The sequence below is a fragment of the Eubalaena glacialis genome, chromosome 5, assembly GCF_028564815.1.
Source record: "Eubalaena glacialis isolate mEubGla1 chromosome 5, mEubGla1.1.hap2.+ XY, whole genome shotgun sequence".
Taxonomy (NCBI): domain Eukaryota; kingdom Metazoa; phylum Chordata; class Mammalia; order Artiodactyla; family Balaenidae; genus Eubalaena; species Eubalaena glacialis.
In genome coordinates this window covers 73122832-73142379 of record NC_083720.1, presented here as the reverse complement: position 1 = coordinate 73142379, position 19548 = coordinate 73122832, and the positions used below count along the sequence as shown (strand labels likewise).

Genomic DNA, 19548 nt, shown 5'->3' with positions numbered 1-19548 from the left:
CTTTGCCTCGGTGGGGTAAATGAGCCTTTTGGTCATCTCACCAAATATGGTTTATAATCAAGTGTATAAACCCCAAAGCTGATGACCCCTAAAGAAAATAATGCAATGTAAAATGAATGATAATGTGATCAAAATACATGGTATATTTTCTATGAATTTAAATACAGACTATGTGATATATCACTATATGCTTTTTAGCCTCTTCCTTTCATGGGCCATTAGGAATTATCTTCTTTAAGAACTGTTTCTAACATCATAACCCCCTTTGCATTAGCTTAAGGTGGCTCCAAATGGAAATTTCTCAGAAAACATAGGTTTGAAGATCTGGGATTTCCACATAATAGCTGTGCACTCCTGGGCAGATGTCTTAGGGTTTCTGATATTGAATTTCCTCATGTGTAATATAGATATGATATCACTTTACTGGGTTGTGAAAATGAGATAATTCTGAACTAGGAGATCTGAGTACCTGTTGTGGTGCCTGGCACAAGCTTGATTTGTAATAAATGTTTTCTTGATACTGAATTCTTCATGAATGATTTCATATTTTTGATGGAGATAAATTTACTCTTAGCTCCTCTAAGCAAGCTTTTCTGCTTATAGCACAATACATATAATTGTGTCATTTTGAAGTCCACTCTCTATACCTTCTTCCAGCCTCTAATGCTCCCCAAACTGAAATGCATTTTAACTTCCCTCCTAAAAGATTTGAGTGTCATACTTGTGAAACTTGCCCAAAACTCCCCACCTCGGCCCTCATGCAAAGCTGAATTCATGTTTACGTCTATCTGTGTTCTATATACAGATTTTAATTTGGATTTTTCTTCTTCTCTGATTCTTTTATTTCCCATTTTGTATTATGAGTTTGATGAGGTCCAAAAAAATGTCGTGCCCTTAAGTTTTTGGCCAACCATGCAAATTTATGGCATGAAGGAGAAGGAAAGGCCATGGAGGTGGTAATGCTCAGGAGAGCCAGCTTGGAAGAAAATGAGGTCAGAGTCTCTGAGCTGACCCTAAACATGGGCAGGATTGGAAATCCTTGAATAATCGTGTATTTTTAAAAACAGGATCATGGTATACAAATTGTTTTGTGATTTGCAATTTTTATTTATTATAAGCATCATTCTGTGTGATTAATAGTCTTCTAAAGCATCTTTCATGTAGCTGAGCATTCTGTTGTTTGTTCCATAATATTTTAAACCAGTTCCCTTTGTTGAATGTTTAGGTGATTGCTATCTTTTAAAAAGTATAAGCTGTGCAGAGATGAAGATCCCTGTAGATAAATCCATGTGCACAACCATGATTATAAATTTTTAGAAATATTACAGTGTCAAAGGCTATGCATGTTTAAAATATTTTTTTTTTGATACATATTGCCCTGCCCAGCTGTGATCCAGAATAGTGATTGCCCATTGGCTAGGTGTGAGAGTGTATTTTTCCACACATTTTCCCAGCACACAGATGCTATCCCTTTGTGAGTATTGGCAGCTTGATTTCATGACCAGACACACACACACACACGCACCTCTTTTTTGCTTTCTTTTTAAAAAATTTATTTTTATACAATTTTTAAAGGTTACACTCCATTTATAGTTACTATAAAATATTGGTTATACTCCCCGTATTATACAATACAGATGTGGTGTATATATATATACACCACATCTTTATTCATTCATCTGTTGATGGACACTTAGGTTGCTTCCATATCTTGGCAATTATAAATAATGCTGCTATGTATGTATGTGCCTTACTGTATATCTGTAATGATTCTGACTTACAGAATATATTTTATTTTATGAACACATTATCATATCAAATGAGTTTATAAACATATAATTCTGATGTGTCTTTTCCTAAACGTAATTGTCTTGCCTTCTCAGGTGCCTGCATGAACATCACTCACAGCCAGTGTCAGATGCTGCCCTACCACACCACGCTGACACCTCTCCTCTCTATTGTCAAAAACATGGAAATGGAGAAGTTCCTCAAGTTCTTCATGTACCTCCATCGCCTTGGTTGCTATCAACATATCATGCTTTTTGGCTGCAGCCTTGCCTTCCCCGAGTGCATCGGTGATGGTGATGACAGGTATTTTGGAACGAAAAGCATTCAATGATAAGAGTCAGTGGTAGCAGAAGTGTCTGAGAAGAACAAAATCATCCCAAGCTACCCCCTTTTGTTTTGGTTGTTGTTAAAGGAAAAAGAAAAATCCCACACCAGTTGTAATCCTTTTAAAGTAGACATTTTTGGGAAATCTGGGATAATTTTATTTATGGGAAGAAATTATTCAGGCTGTTAGATGGAGGCCATCAGCTGGGGTAGTCAATAGCTGTTTTGGTGAGGGTCCAGTAGAAGACAGCACACTCCAAGGACGATGGAAAAGAGTTTATTGAAGAGACGATTTATGGCGGTGTGGGCAAGGTTAAGAGAACAAGTAAGGATGAGAGGCACCAGGGTCTCACGATAATGCGATGCAGTTCCACTACTCAAGACTTGAAAGAGACAAAGAGCAGGCAGACCTGGAAAAAGCTGTAGTTGTGGGCAGGGGGTCTCCCGACAAACCAAGTGCTGTGACTCGAGACAGAGGGGCACAGCCACTGCCAGCCCTTCAGTCCTGCAGGGAGAGAGAAGAAGGAGTAGATGCCCTGACCTCACTCTCCTCCTGCCCTCTCTTCTGCCAGGGCTTCCTACCGACTGAACTCACCCACAACAATTGGGCAAGGGTGAGCAATTGATATGAGTGCAATAGATGAGATCCAAAATCTCATCCCAATATCATCAGTTCAGAAGTCCCAAATCTCATCTGAATCAGGTACGGGTGAGATGCTGGGTGATTCTTATGGTCCACACTGGAACCCAGAGCAGGGTGAGGAGGGTGAAGGGTAGATGCAGAGCAACAAACAGAGACTGTCCAGCACAGTATCGAATAGGATCAGAAAGAATTTTCTTTTTTGGGAGGGTGGGGGAGAACATGTGAGTTGGTGTACTTGTGTATGTGTCTTGTAAGCTCATTTCTTTTTTTTTTTTTAATTGAGGTATAATTGACATGTAACATTATATTAGTCTCAGGTGTACAACCTAAAGATACAATGTATGTGTATGTTGTGAAGTGATCACTACAATAGGTCTAGTTAACATCCATCACCACACAGAGTTACAAATTTTTTTTCTTGTGATGAGAACTTTTGAGATCTGCTCTCTTAACTTCCAAATATACAATATGGTATTATTAACCATAGTCACCATGCTGTACATTACATCTCCATGACTTATTTATTTTATAACTAGAAGTTTGTACCTTTGAACGCATTCCTACATTTTTGAAATAATACAATTTCAATATTATATTATATTGAAATAATGTAATTTCCATATTATATTATATTGAAGTAATAATTTTCAGTGAGTAAATCAATAAAAGTATGTTATGGAATATCTGAAATAGTGAGTATACAGTTTTTTAAATTTCAAAGCACTGTTAAGTACATAATCATATATAACATCAATTATTTTCTGAATTAAAATGTTAGAAAGTTTTCAGAGTAGTAATGAGAAAATGAATTGCATTTTTAAGTGCAGATAGGTTCCATGTTATTTGTACTAATTTAATGTACAAAGAAAGTTTTGAATAGACAAAGGTTTTTATTATTATTATTATTTTTTTAAACATCTTTATTGGAGTATAATTGCTTTACAATGGTGTGTTTCTGCTTTATAACAAAGTGAATCAGTTATACATATACATATATCCCCATATCTCCTGCCTCTTGCGTCTCCCTCCCTCCCACCCTCCCTATCCCACCCTCCCTATCCCACCCTCCCTGTCCCACCCCTGTACGTGGTCACAAAGCATCAAGCTGATCTCCCTGTGCTATGCGGCTGCTTCCCGCTAGCTATCTATTTTACGTTTGGTAGTGTATATATGTCCATGCCACTGTCTCACTTTGTCCCAGCTTACCCTTCCCCCTCCCCGTATCCTCAAGTCCATTCTCTAGTAAGTCTGCATCTTTATTCCCGTCTTGCCCCTAGGTTCTTCATGACCATTTTTTTTTTTTTTTTTTAGATTCCATATATATGTGTTAGCATATGGTATTTGTTTTTCTCTTTCTGACTTACTTCACTATCATCTCACACCGGTCAGAATGGCCATCATCAAAAAATCTACAAACAATAAACGCTGGAGAGGGTGTGGAGAAAAGGGAACCCTCTTGCGCTGTTGGTGGGAATGTAAATTGATACAGCCACTATGGAGAACAGTATGGAGGTTCCTTAAAAAACTAAAAATAGAACGACCATACGACCCAGCAATCCCACTACTGGGCATATACCCTGAGAAAACCATAATTCAAAAAGAGTCATGTACCAAAATGTTCATTGCAGCTCTATTTACAATAGCCAGGACATGGAAGCAACCTAAGTGTCCATCAACAGATGAATGGATAAAGAAGATGTGGCTCATATACACAATGGAATATTACTCAGCCATAAAAAGAAACGAAATTGAGTTATTTGTAGTGAGGTGGATGGACCTAGAGAAGGTTTTTATTATTTTAACTGCAAAAAACCTACATTGCCATAAAATAAAAACTGAGTAGAAAAGAAACAATAGATTCAGAATTGTAGAAGTAAGTATAGAAGCACTATTAACAGACACCACGTTCAGGAAAATGTTTCCCCTGAAAGAATCATTTGCAGAGGGTACTTTCATGGTAAAGAGAGAAACTCTGTTAGATCTTTCCCAAGAGTCAAACTGTGGCATGGTAGTAGAGAGGCCCTTTATGTTCCTAGAACAGTGGCATTATAACGTGGTGATTGTCTTAATTTTCTAGGGCGGCCATAACAAATTACTACAAGCTGGGTGGCTTAAACAGAAACTTATTCTCTCACAGTTCTAGAAGCTAGAAGTCCAAAGTCTGGTGGGGACTGTGCCAGGGGTCCCGGGGAGAGGCTCACTTCCTTTCTTTGCCAGTTTCCTTCCAGTGGTTTCAATCACTCTTGGCTTGTGGCCACATCACTCCAGTCTCTGCCTCTATCTTCCCATGGCCTTCTTGTCTGTGTGTGTCTGCTCTTGTGGGGACACTTGTCACTGGATTTAGGGCTCATCCAGATAACCCAAGATGATCTCATCATCGCAAGGTCTTTAACTTAATCACATCCACAAAGACCATTTTTCCAAATAAGGTCACATTCACAGGTTCCCGAGGTTAGGACATGGACGTGTCTTTTGGGGGTCGCCATTCAATACACAGGCTCTGGAGCCACGTGTCTCAGCCCACTCATCTGTAAAATGGAGATAATCATTGTGCTTTACAAAGTTCACGTGAGGATTAAATGACAGTGCGGGGTTTTTATGAAGAGCTCAGTAAATGTCAGCAATAGCTATCAGTGGATTGGAAAGGAGGGGCAGTACTAATGACACTGAGAGCACAGAGTATTTCTAAAATATGCTAAATATTGAAGGATTCTGGAAAAAATGTAGGATACTATATGGATTAAAAGAAAATTAGGTAGAATACTTAAGGCTGCTGGAGTTGGATTCCATTTCTCCCTAATTTCAAACAATTTCACTTACATCTTTTTGCTTTAATTTCTCTATGGACTCAGGAGTGTGTATATATACTTATATAAATTTATATACTTATATAAAAGAGTTTTTCTCCTTACCATGAAAGTTCTCTCTTTACCATGAAATTTATATATACTTATATAAATTTCATATAAGACAATGAAAGAGAGTGTATTCAGCCTCCAGGGGACTCTTAACTCATTTTGATCATCCTTTTTCTGATAATTCAATCTCTACTCTCAGCTAAATCAGTTGTAAAATTCTAGTTAAGCTGCTCAGAGTCTTCAGGGTACTTTTAGGTAAAATTTGTTTTTCTCCTGACCTAGTTCATCCTGAGAAATGCTCTCATAGGAGAGTTTTCCATTTTCTGTTATAGTGGGTAATAATTTATAGTCAATTTTCAGGTATCCTTCAGGGACTTGTCCTACATTTTATTACATTCATTATTATATTTAATTTTATGATTGTACTTTCAGACCAGTGCTTCCTGCTTTCATTTAGCATGTGCATGAGACCTGCAAGCTAAATTTAATAAGCAAAATAAGTTCAGAAAAGTAAAATGTATTGTAGAAAATAATTCTTATATTTTTACATATCAAACATTTTTTCTTATATTTCACTATTTTGGATCATTTGTTCTACTAATTTTCTCTACTACTCTACTATTCAAATAATAGAGAATTGCTTATATTCCATCCTAGAGAAAATAGGTACTTAATAACATTTAGAATTTACTTTAAAAAGATATAGTGGGATGTATAAGTAGTATGGTTTTTAACCTGTCCCTTTGAGACCTCAACTGTACTCAACTATATTATATAACAATGAACTTTAACAGTTTAATTAAACAGTTTCATTAATTGTTTCATTTATTAAAAAATAAGTGTGTATATCATGGACTATAATACAGGATAATTAAAGGATATCTTATAATACAGGATAATCCATAACTATATTGATTCAATGAAATATATCTCAAAGTATAGAGATTTGGCTGATAAACAATTTAGGTAGCCCTAAAAATATGTGGGTTAGAAGGAATAGCTTAAAAATATCAGCATGTAGGTAGAGAGAGATGAACAATTCCTAGGCCAGGAGAATAACAGATATTTCTGGATGACTTTTTGATACACTTAAAATCTCTGTGTTTGGAAGAGGAAGCAAACATTGCAGCCACATGCTTTTGATATGTAACTATCACCCTTTCCCACTGGGTTGAAATAATAGGTTTATGAATTTATCAAAGCTGAAGTGGGGTTAACTGGCCTGAGAGGTCTCGCCTTGGCTTTGCTTCTGGAAGACACCCAGGAGATCTTGCTGATCATCATCACCCTACTCACATCCTCTAATACCTTGCAGAGAAACTTTGCTCATGAAATAAAGCGTTAACATTTAAAAATGGATGTGTTTTCTATTGGTTTTTTTCCTCTGGAGTGTTGATTTGCCCCTAGGTGCTTAGCAGATATTCTTAACATCTGTAGACATGAAATAAAAAATTCTTATCTAATGCTTGCTTTGGCAGCATGTATACTAAATTGGAACAATACAGTGAAGATTAGCGTGGTCCCAACGCAAGGATGACATGCAGATTTGTGAAGTGTTCCATATTTTTTGATTTTTGATTAAGATAACTCATATAAAGCATTTAGCACAATACCTGGATCATCACGTCCTGATCAAAGTTTAGCTAATGCATCTATTTTGGGGTCAATATTTCTCATGCCGGACCTAATTGAACTTGTCCAAAAAAAAGATGAGATATGTCAGGTTCTGCTATCCACATTTTAGTCAAGAAAATAGATAAATTATCTGAAAAAAATTCTTTATCTAGCTAAATGACTAGAGATTAAAGATTATATCTCAAACCTGGGATCTACCGGACAGTTTTCTGTCATGTACTCAATCCCTATAGGATTGTGGAAGAGGTTGAGTGAGGTTCTTCAAATGAACTTCTTCAAAAGCACTATACTTTTCCCCAAATAAATATGTTCACTGGAGACTAGAGAAATTAATCTGGTAAATGCAGAGAATGAACTTGAAAGTTTGGGGGGCAGATGAAACCTGATTCAAACCACAGCTCTGCCAATTGCCAATTATAAGACCTTGGGCACTTCAGTTGGCTTTCCTGGCCTTCAGTTTCCTCATCTGTTTAATGAAAGTGATAATACCCACTTCATAGGGTTTGTTTGTGTGTATTAAACAGAATGATTTATACAGTGCGCATATATGCTCTGCACTCTCTAGCACACAGTAACTTCTCCATAAGTAGTATTGTTATAAATAATAAGTAAATTATTATTAAATATAAATAGTACTATTATTGATATGGTGGTCAAAGATGGTGTGTGAGTTTCTGGGAGGGTATAAACTTCATCACCTCTTTCAGAGATGCAAGATTTGCATATTTTTCTCATTCTTTTCATCTTCTAATCCATTTTCCACTTAGCTGTCAAAATGATGATTTAAAAACACAATTAGCACTGCTGTACGTTATTACATGAAAGTTGTTAAAGAGAGTAGATCCTAAGAATTCTCATCACAAGGAAAAATATTTTTTTCTATTTCTTTAATTTTGTATCTCTATGAGATGATGGATATTTGCTAAACCTATTGTGGTCATCATTAGCTGTACATCCTAAACTTACACAGTGCTGTATGTCAGTTATGTCTAAATAAAACTGAAAGGGAAAAAAAATAAAAGCACAAATTAGATGATGTCATTCCCCTGCCTCTACCCATTCAAGGGCTTTCCCTTAGACTTAGATTACAAGCTGATCTTCTTGCCATGGCTTTTGAAGCCTTCCTTGCTTCTCTGGTGTCCTCAACCCTGCCACAGCTGCACTGACCTTTCTCAAAAATGCTCACCTTTCCCCAGCTTCCTTTCACATGCTGCTCCCTTTGCCAGGATGGATCTATCCCCTTGAACTATGCCCTCTGTTCAAAAGACATCTCTGTGGAGAAATCTTCTCCGATCACCCTTGGTAGTTCTGTTATCTTTCACTGCAGCAAGGCTGTGTCATTTTTTGCTTGTCTGTAGGTTGTCTGTCTTACTTTATAAGCACCACAATGGCAGAGAACTTACTGACTTTGCACACTGTTGTATACCCAGTGTTCAGAGCAGTGCCCAGCACATAGTAGGTGCTCAATAAATGTTTGTTGGAATAAATGGATCAATAAACAAACTCTTCCATTAGGGAGCTCCCCTAAATGTCTAGGTAAATGGGAGTTCAAAATCCATTGATAATGGTTGTGCATTGCTTTGTATAATTGATATGTTCCTGAAAACTCATGCATAAATCAAATTCTATATGTGTGTTAAATAATTACAATTTTAAATTGAGTTGGATGGTATTCCCAGAGATGATTTAACTTCCTTCTGAGTGAGCATCAGTTGGCAGAACAACCAGCTAAAGTACATTAACTTGTTCTTGTTCATTTCTGTCAAAATCCTGGGTCTAATAGATGAGGAAACACTAGATTGTTCCTGAGGATTGGCTTGGTGGTTCAGTGCTTTCTTTTTAATACTGACTCATATGCATCAGTTAAAAAGACTTTAGGTCAACTCTAGTTGAAAATCTTAGATGTAAGGTTCATGTACAGAGCAGAAACAAAACAGTGATAAACATGTTTAAAGTAAAATGACCAGGATAGTGGTTCAGAATCTGTTCATGTGAAGAATAGTTGGGGGACCTGGAGATGTGAGGCCCTGAGGGTGCACAACAGCAACCCTCCAATCTCCTGGGCCACGACTGGAAGAGGGAGCACACTTTTTCTCTATGCTTCCACAGGGCAAAGATGGAACCAGGAACTGAAAGTCATAGAGAAGTAAATTCTAACTTAAGTGAGAACATTATGGATACTAAAGTTGTATATATATGGAAATGTTGTCTCAGGAAATGGTAAGTTGTTATCACTAGAGATATTTAAACTGACTGGTGAGAACTTAGTGGAGAAACTGTGACAAGGAGTCCAGCATCTTATGGTCAATTAGTTTCCCATAGATTAACGGGCAGGTTCACTCATGGCCCATGGCCCTGATTAAAGGAGCTCTAAAAACTTATGAAAAAAGAAGAAAATTAAATCTACCATAACTTTTCTCAGGGACACTTTTATATTTGCTTTGGGAATAATAGAGAATCCAGTTGGGGGCCTTGGGGAGGGTTGTGTTGACACTCCAATGGATCCAGTAGCAGCAAGTAGTCACCTAACTGCCTTCAGAAACGATGGGCCCAGTTATCTGCAGGATTTCTGTTTTGCCCAGTGGGGCTTGCAAATTGGGACCCTGCCAGCCAAAGCCCTCTTTTTCTCTATTGCAACTGTCAGGTTCTCACATAAAAAATGTTAAACAAATATTTACATTGTGTCACCTTGAGGAAATGTCAGATTATCTGCTGGGAACACCTGTGTGCCTTGGGTGGCTTGGCTCTTGCTCAGAGTTGAAAGGTTCATGGTAGAAAATAGAATTTTTGACTCTAGGTATTAAGATCAGCTTGCTTTTCAGCCTGAATTCTGTGTTTTGCTCCTAAAATCAAGATTGGAATTCTGCTATGTTGCTATCTTCCATTCACCTTGTGTTCAGCTTTTAAGCTTTTGGTTTTGCTAAAATCCTGTAAGGTAAATAAAAGTTCTAGGCATATTTTTATTTCAGCCACTCGAGAGGAAGAAAAAAAATGTTGACAGAAACAAGAGGTATTTACAATTTCTTTTTCTGGAAGGCACAATTTGTTCATTTCTTATCAATGTCCTAGGCTTCCTTTTTAGAAGCAGCAGAGTTCCCTAGAAAAATGACCCCATACTCTAGTTACCATTATTTAAAGTTAGAGTAAAATTTGCCTGTCATTTCAAATACACAGATGATACGGTTTTCCTGTTCCAACTCCATCCTATTACTAAAGATGGCCAGATTACTGAGATGGCCTCTAGGTGAACAATCAAGATGGCATCAAAGTTGATACAGGAATGATTTTTTCAAAAATATTTGCTATACCAGAATTACAAAACCTCTTCCCCAGCATCCAATTTATTTTCAATATTTCTACTACTGCACACCATTATATTACTATACCACTTTTGAGTTGAATTTTACTGATAATCTTTTAGTAAAAAGTATCAAATTTTTCTGCTTATAAAATTTACTGTATTATTTTTTTTTAACATCTTTATTGGAGTATAATTGCTTTACAATGGTGTGTTAGTTGCTGCTGTATAACAAAGTGAATCAGCTATACATATACATATATCCCCATATCTCTTTGCGTCTCCCTCCCACCCTCCCTATCCCACCCCTCTAGGTGGTCACAAAGCACCGAGCTGATCTCCCTGTGCTATGCGGCTGCTTCCCACTAGCTATCTATTTTACATTTGGTAGTGTATGTATGTCCATGCTACTCTCTCACTTAGTCCCAGCTTCCCCTTCCCCTTCCCCGTGTCCTCAAGTCCATTCTCTACTTCTGCGTCTTTATTCCTGTCCTGCCCCTAGGTTCTTCAGAACCTTTTTCTTTCTTTTTTTTTAGATTCCATATATATCTGTTAGCGTACGGTATTTGTTTTTCTCTTTCTGACTTACTTCACTCTGTATGACAGACTCTAGGTCCATCCACCTCACTACAAATAACTCAATTTCGTTTCTTTTTATGGCTGAGTAATATTCCATTGTATATATGTGCCACATCTTCTTTATCCATTCATCTGTCGATGGACACTTAGGTTGCTTCCATGTCCTGGCTATTGTAAATAGAGCTGCAGTGAACATTGTGGTACATGACTCTTTTTGAATTATGGTTTTCTCAGGGTATATGCCCAATAGTGGGATTGCTGGGTCATATGGTAGTTCTATTTGTAGTTTTTTAAGGAATCTCCATACTGTTCTCCATAGTGGCTGTATCAATTTACATTCCCACCAACAGCGCAAGAGGGTTCCCTTTTCTCCACACCCTCTCCAGCATTTATTGTTTGTAGATTTTTTGATGATGGCCATTCTGACTGGTGTGAGGTGATACCTCACTGTAGTTTTGATTTTCATTTCTCTGATGATTAGTGATGTTGAGCATCCTTTCATGGGTTTGTTGGCAATCTGTATATCTTCTTTGGAGAAATGTCTATTTACGTCTTCTGCGCATTTTTGGATTGGGTTGTTTGTTGTTTTGATATTGAGCTGAATGAGCTGCTTGTAAATTTTGGAGATTAATCCTTTGTCAGTTGCTTCATTTGCAAATATTTTCTCCCATTCTGAGGCTTGTCTTTTCGTCTTTTTATGGTTTCCTTTGCTGTGCAAAAGCTTTGAAGTTTCATTAGGTCCCATTTGTTTATTTTTGTTTTTATTTACATTTTGCTAGGAGGTGGGTCAAAAAGGATCTTGCTGTGATTTATGTCATAGAGTGTTCTGCCTATGTTTTCCTCTAAGAGTTTGATAGTGTCTGGCCTTACACTTAGGTCTTTAATCCATTTTGAGTTTATTTTTGTGTATGGTGTTAGGAAGTGTTCTAATTTCATTCTTTTACATGTAGCTGTCCAGTTTTCCCAGCACCACTTATTGAAGAGTCTGTCTTTTCTCCACTGTATATTCTTGCCTCCTTTATCAAAAATACGGTGACCATAGGCGCGTGGGTTTATCCCTGGGCTTTCTATCCTGTTCCATTGATCTATATTTCTTTTTTTGTTCCAGTACCATACTGTCTTGATTACTGTAGCTTTGTAGTATAGTCTGAATTCAGGGAGCCTGATTCCTCCAGCTCTGTTTTTCTTTCTCAAGATTGCTTTGGCTATTTGGGGTCTTTTGTGTTTCCATACAAACTGTGAAATTTTTTGTTCTACTTCTGTGAAAAATGCCATTGGTAGTTTGATAGGGATTGCATTGAATCTGTAGATTGCTTTGGGTAGTATAGTCATTTTCACAATGCTGATTCTTTCAATCCAAAAACATGGTATATCTCTCCATCTGTTTGTATCATCTTTAATTTCTTTCATCAGTGTCTTATAGTTTTCTGCATACAGGTCTTTTGTCTCCTTAGGTAGGTTTATTCCTAGGTATTTTATTCTTTGTGTTGCAGTGGTAAATGGGAGTGTTTCCTTAATTTCTCTTTGAGATTTTTCATCATTAGTGTATAGGAATGCAAGAGATTTCTGTGCGTTAATTTTGTATCCTGCTACTTTATGAAATTCATTGATTAGCTCTGGTAGTTTTCTGGTAGCATCTTTAGGATTCTTTATGTATAGTATCATGTCATCTGCAAACAGTGACAGCTTTACTTCTTTTCTGATTTGGATTCCTGTTATTTCTTTCTCTTCTCTGATTGCTGTGAGTAAAACTTCCAAAACTATGTTGAATAATAGTGGTGAGAGTGGGCAACCTTGTCTTGTTCCTGATCTTAGTGGAAATGGTTTCAGTTTTCCACCATTGAGAACGACGTTGGTTGTGGGTTTGTCATATATGACCTTTATTATGTTGAGGTAGGTTCCCTCTATGCCTACTTTCTGGAGGGGTTTTATCATAAATGGGTGTTGAATTTTGTCAAAAGCTTTTTCTGCGTCTATTGAGATGATCATATGGTTTTTCTCCTTCAATTTGTTAATATAGTGTATCACATTGATTGATTTGCGTATATTGAAGTATCCTTGCATTCCTGGGATAAACCCCACTTGATCATGGTGTATGATCCTTTTAATGTGCTATTGGATTCTGTTTGCTAGTATTTTGTTGAGGATTTTTGCATCTATCTTCATCATTGATATTGGCCTGTAGTTTTCAGAAAGCTTGCTGTATTTTTAAAGACATTGTTTTATAAGATAGCATGTGCCACTCTCCTGTGGAAATGCAACCCTGAAATAATCTTAAAAGCGAACTGAAAAATATGACTTGATTTAAAACAATTTTTTGAAGAATTCGTAAATTATATAAAGTCAGCATAAGCTTATTTTATTATTTTTTTCTAAATGAAGAATTATTACATACTGCTAATTTATTTATTAAAGATATTGTCTATGTCCCAAGAACTGTAATTGTGTCACATTTGAGAATAAATGGAAACATTACAGAATTAATATTTTTTCGTATCTATATTTTTTAAGAATTTATATAGATCAGTAGTCAAAGCAAAAAGAGGCTTTGTTGCTAATACCAAGTAAATATTCAGAAAGTCATCTGCCACTTACTTCCCTGATTTTATCTGCTAACTTGGAAACAGCAGTCTTTTGGGCTACACCTGTGCTGACTACCCGGCTGTTTAGGTGGTCAGTTGTATCACAGTTCCCTTTTCAGTCTCAGGCAACATGGGTGATCTAGTCTGCTTTTTGGCATTATACAGACATAAAATGATAAGTAAGATTTCATTTATGTGCCAGAATGGCTCAAAGTGTGAATAATACACAGTCAGATAACTCACATTACTTTTATTTTACAAAGACGTAAAGCTGGAGAATCAGGCCACAGGGACTCAAATTTCCTGAAAACGCCTTGTCAAATCACTGACAGTGTCTCAAGCACACATATTTCATCAAGCTCAGTGGAGTTGTTTGTTTACTTTTCTCCTCAATAATTCATGGGTATTAGGTGGATGTGACTAGAATTTATATTTAATGCTAGTGATTCAGTGCATTCAGAGATCCATATTTAAGGCATCATTTCATGATGTGCAAAAAATCAAAACAGCTGCAAAAAATAATTGAACAATTGCAAATTCTTCTGTTATTGTTAATCCTCTATCCCATGAGCCCTGGTAAGTATGCCAAGTATTAATGAGAATCAGGATCATGTTGGGTAGAAGGGTATGGAATTTTATATTCTCTTTCAGGGGCGGTTGTGTGGTTTTACATTATTCACACTCATCTTAATTCAAGCTGTGTTTATTTGTTGTTATTTCCTCAAGTTTCTCTATTTTAAGGGTGACATCTTACTATTGGCATATAAGCGAGACACTTAATCTGTAGGGTTTTCATCCATAGCAATTTTACCGAGATTTTGCCCTTACATGGGAATTATTTCACGATTGAACAGTGTAGAATTTGCTGACCTGATAGGGAGGGGATCATGGGAGCAGGGATGGAGCGAGCTCTTGTACAGACCATTAAGTTGGGAGTTAGGTAGTGACAGTTCTGCTCCCACCTTTGCTTCTGACAGCTTTGTTCCAAGCAGGCCACCGAATTATCCTCTGCATGTGATTCTTTTATTTCTCAGACAAATATTTATGGAGTGCCTACTGTATACACTAAGGATAGGACAGCAAACAAAATAGACAAGAATCCTTTACTTCATGAACCATATATTATATTGGAGGGAGATAGGCAATAAGCAAACAGATTAAAAAATTTTTAATAATAATAATAGTATATCAGATAGTGATAAGTGCAATGGAAAAATTCCAAAAAGAATTGAAGAGCTTTGGGGGAGTATGGGTATGGTGGCACGGGATGCAATTTTAAGCAAAATGGTGTTCAGGAAAATCTCACTGAGAAGATTACATTTGATCCACAAATGTATGGGAATCCAGGAAGTGAGAGAGACCCGGACATACCAAGTGTTCTGTGATATCTGCTGGAAGTGAGAAAGAGGGCATGATGGAATCAGTCCTTCAAGCAGATACTGTTGGCAAGGATGTGAGTGTTGGGGGGTAGACATATGGTGGGGTGGGGCGTAGACATATGGTGGGGTGGAGGGTCTTGCTAGCCATGTGTACAGCTTGGGAGCTCCCTTTCAGCTTCTGACATCAGTTTATTCAACAAAGGTGTTAGGAAAGTTATCAATTTATTCCTTTAGCAAATATTTATTGGCACCTACAATGTACCAGGTGCATTGTCTGATGCTAGGGATGCTTCGATGAATAAAACACAGTTCTGCCTTCAAGGGACTCAGCATAATAGGGGACAAGACATGAAAACAATTACACTGCTGTCCAATGTGATCAGTTTAAAAGGTATGGGGGGAAACGCAGAGAAGGAGGAGGGACTTTTTCCATTTGGCAATATTAGGAAGGCTGTTCCCAGCGAAGAAGTAACAGCTGAATTTGATTTTGGAGGATATATAGAAGTTTGCCATGTGGGCAAGGTGGAGAAAGCAGGCAGCCTAAATCTGTCATATATTAGGGGAACTACAACTAGTTTAATTTTATGAGAACATAAAATGGGGAGAGAATAAATGGATTTGAGGGACTTTGGGGAAGTAAAATTAACAGTACTTAGTAATTAATTGCATATGAATGGTGAGGTTGAGGGTGAAACAAAGGTTTTTAGGCTTGCGGACTTGGGTAGATAGTATTACCACCAAGAAAGTCGTGTATCTCAAAGGAGGGCTGGTGGTGGTGGGAGATAGGGGGTTAATATTGACATAATGTCTTCATCTGCTCCAAGAAGTGCATGACCATAATTTTCCTTCCAGTGGAGGTAAAAACAGCTTTCCTTCTAGAGGAGATGACATGATTTATACTTTCATCCAGTGGTATGCTGGTAAACTGGCTCCCTGAAAAACAAAACAAAACTATGATTTGTAGCATTTGCTGATTTCTGCGGTGTAAACACTCCTACCAGATTTCAAGCTAATAATAGTTGAATAGACTCCTCCCACAGCACTGCGTTTTTTGTTCCCTGACAAGTATTTGTTGAGCTCCCGGTGGTGTGAGGCATGCAGTCATGTGCTGGCTCTTTCTCCTTTACTTCTCCTTATCCACTTCCCACCCTCCTCCAGCCCACTCTTCCCCACAGGTTGGTTTCAACAGTGGCTACTTTCTAGCTTCCTGTGGGGCTCAGCCAGTGGGAGCCACCAACAGGACATCAGCGTGTGGGAAGAGAGGCAGGTTGGGTCATGATCCCCTAGTTTCTTCTTTACCAGGTTACACAGTTTGGAGTTGCCTGAATCCCACTGTGGGAGGCTCTGGCTCCTATCAGGCAGCCTTCTGCATACAGCTCTTTCTGAGTTCCAATAACTGCTCCTTCCCCTTGTCCCTTGAATCTGGGATGCTAACGGCAACCTGTCCCCGCATGCTGCACTACCCCTGGTTGGTTTTTCTAAACCTTGCCAGTACCTTCATAAGTGACCTTTTCATTAAATACGCTGCAGTAATCCTACTTCAGTGAGTCATTTCTTTCCTGCTGGAACCATGGCTATTACAAATGAAGATGATGAAAAACTCTGGTTTTTAAAGAGTTTCAGACCAGTGTGACCAAAAAATAACTCGACTTCTCCCATGATTTCTCTTCTGATGTGAGACAATGACACATATAAATGTTCACTAGCACAGTTTTCTATCCCCATGTCTAGTGAAGCTGGGAACCAAGGTAATCTCTTCCCTACTCCTCTCGTACCCCAACTAAGCCATACCTCTTGTGAGGTCTCTTGAGGCCACCAGAGAGTGCAGACATAGGAAGCTGATGCCGTTGGCCCATCACAGAGAAAACAAGTCATCTGTTGTTTTTTGTGTTTTCCAGCAGTGGTGACGAATTCATGCTCCTTTATGATTTGTGGATTTATGCTCCTGTGTTATCTGTGACTCCTGTTTGTGAGAAGAGGTCAGCTAGGTGAGACATTCTGGAGCACTGGGCTGGCGTCATAGCATCTGGCTATGAGATCTTTTTAAGTTTCAATTTCATTGCAATATAAAAGGAGGAAGTAGTAGTACATTATCTTGCAAGACCCTTCCATCGTTAACATTCTCTTCACGACTAAGGTCTGCAGCTCTGGGTGTTCCCGGTGACTATGACTTTGTGAGCACTGTTCACTGAACAGCTTGGCCTAACAAAGACAAATTTACGACTTTCTTTTAAAAAGATTATGTAAGTCTCATCAATAAATAATACATCTAACTCAGTGACATGCCTCTTACCAAGTGATATATCAAAGAAAAGTGTATTAGTTACCTATTGCTACGTAACAAATTTCCACAGATGTGGCAGCTTAAAACAGCACCCAACTATTATCTCAGTTTCTGTGGATCTGGAACCTGGGAGTGTCTTATCTGGGTCCTCTGTTTCAGGGTCTGTCATATGGGTGCATTCATGGTGTTGGCCAGGTCTGGGGTCTTATCTGAAGGCTTGCCGAGGAAAGGATCCACTTCCAGGCTCATGTGATTGTTGGAAGAATTTCAGTTCCTTAAGGGGGGAGGGCCTCAGTTCCTAGCTGGCTGTTGGCCAGAGGCCAGCCTCAAGTCCTTGCCATGTAGACCTACCCAACATGGCAACTTGCTTCATGAGAACTGGTAAGGGAGAGCATCTGCTAGTGAGAGAGGAGTCACAGTCTTATGTACCCTAATGATGGAAGTGACATCCCATTACCTTCTGTTGGTTGTAAGCAAGTCACTAGGCCAGCTCACACTCAAGGGGAGGAGGTTACACAGGACATGAAGAGCAGGAGGTGGGGTCACTGGGGGCCATCTTAAAGCCTGCCTGTCAACAAAAATTCTTCCCCCTCCCCACCCCATGGAAGAAGAGTTTTAAATCCTGAGCTTCTCTGATATACTTAAAGGTTAGTTTGTCAGAAATAAAAAGTGACAACTAAATGCAGTGTGGGATCCTAAATGGAGATCTTGGTGATGTTTGAATAGGGTCCTGACTTTAGTACCAGTGTTAATTTCCTAGTTCTGATAATTACACTGTAGTTATGTAAGGTGTACATAACTTACATAACTTGGGGGAGCCTGGATAAAGGCTATATGGAAACTTTCTGTATTGTTTTTATAACTTTTCTGTAAGTCTCTAAAAGTAGTTTAAAGTAAAAAGTTAGATAAAATTAGCTACAGGGATATATTGCACAACATGGGATATATAGCAAATATTTTATAATAACTATAAATGGAGTATAACCTTTAAAATTGTGAATCACTATATTGTACACCTGTAACGTACATAAAATTATACATCAACTGTACTTCAATAAAAAAAGTAAAACGTTAGAAAAAAGTGATTTATAAAACATAAAAATCCATTAGCTATTATATAAGTCTACTGTGTGGCTGTAGCTTATTCAATAATTTTAACTTTATGTCTTTATCAGAACCGTTTTGCCGATAAAAATCTATAAATTTGTGGGGGAGGGGAATGGGGAGATGTTGGTCAAAGGGTACAATAAAGAAAAAAATCTAAGTTTTTGTAAATATAGAAATTTTAGTAGATAAATTTGCTTAAAATTGTATAGGTAAAAATGTAAAATAGATAGCTAGTGGGAAGCAGCTGCATAGCACAGGGAGATCAGCTCAGTGCTTTGTGACCACCTAGAGGGGTGGGATAGGGAGGGTGGAAGGGAGACGCAAGAGGGAGGGGATATGGGGATATATGTATATGTATAGCTGATTCACTTGGTTATACAGCAGAAACTAACACACCATTGTAAACCAATTATACTCCAATAAAGATGTTAAAAACAAAATCTTAAACATCTTTTTCTACAAAAAAAAAATTATATAGGTAAAATCTACAATTTTTTTGTAGATAAATAATTTGAGTAGCCTTCCTAGTGAAAATCCCCTAGAAACCTCACTATTACTGTATAATAGAATTCTTTATATTTGTTTGTATATATTTGTTTCAACACATAATTACAGAGGTGAGGAAAGAATTTTCTGCTTAAGCTTGAGTTGCAATGTTGTAGGGACTTTTGCACAACGCCAAATGCACTTCACACATCGCTTAAAGTAACCATCTTTCCTAAAATAGTACCCTGGTAGCCCAGTCTGGCCCCTCCACTGTGCTGAGCACTGTTTTCGGATGTCAGTCTGCTTGTTGCTTGGATATCAGCACTTATATTTCAAAATAGTGTGGTCTGTCTCACGGCACTGTTCCATGTGATGAAAAGCAAAATGCTTCAATCCCTCGTAGGCACTTGAATTTCATGCAAAGCAAGAACAAATGGCTCTTCATTTTGCTCAGTGTTTGAAAGGGCTGCTGGTTATTAATACTCTATCACTATTTCACATGTCCTCGTCCAGCAGTTTAAAGCCTATGGGTCTCGGTTGGTTACACCTCTTAAGAGAGCTATTTGGAAACACTCTAGACATTTT

General features: G+C 37.8%; 1 protein-coding gene and 1 non-coding gene across 2 annotated transcripts in view; both read left to right on the top strand.

Annotated features, from left to right (window-relative positions):
• Nucleotides 1-19548, top strand: part of CORIN (corin, serine peptidase) — a 286147-nt gene that overhangs the window by 87168 nt on the left and 179431 nt on the right. The window contains exon 4 of the mRNA XM_061191367.1: nt 1884-2091. Coding sequence (XP_061047350.1) covers nt 1884-2091 — 208 coding nt within the window. The remainder of the gene's footprint in view (nt 1-1883; nt 2092-19548) is intronic.
• LOC133092863 (U6 spliceosomal RNA) lies at nt 7076-7181 on the top strand. The gene has a single exon (XR_009701213.1). It is a non-coding gene; the product is annotated as a U6 spliceosomal RNA (small nuclear RNA).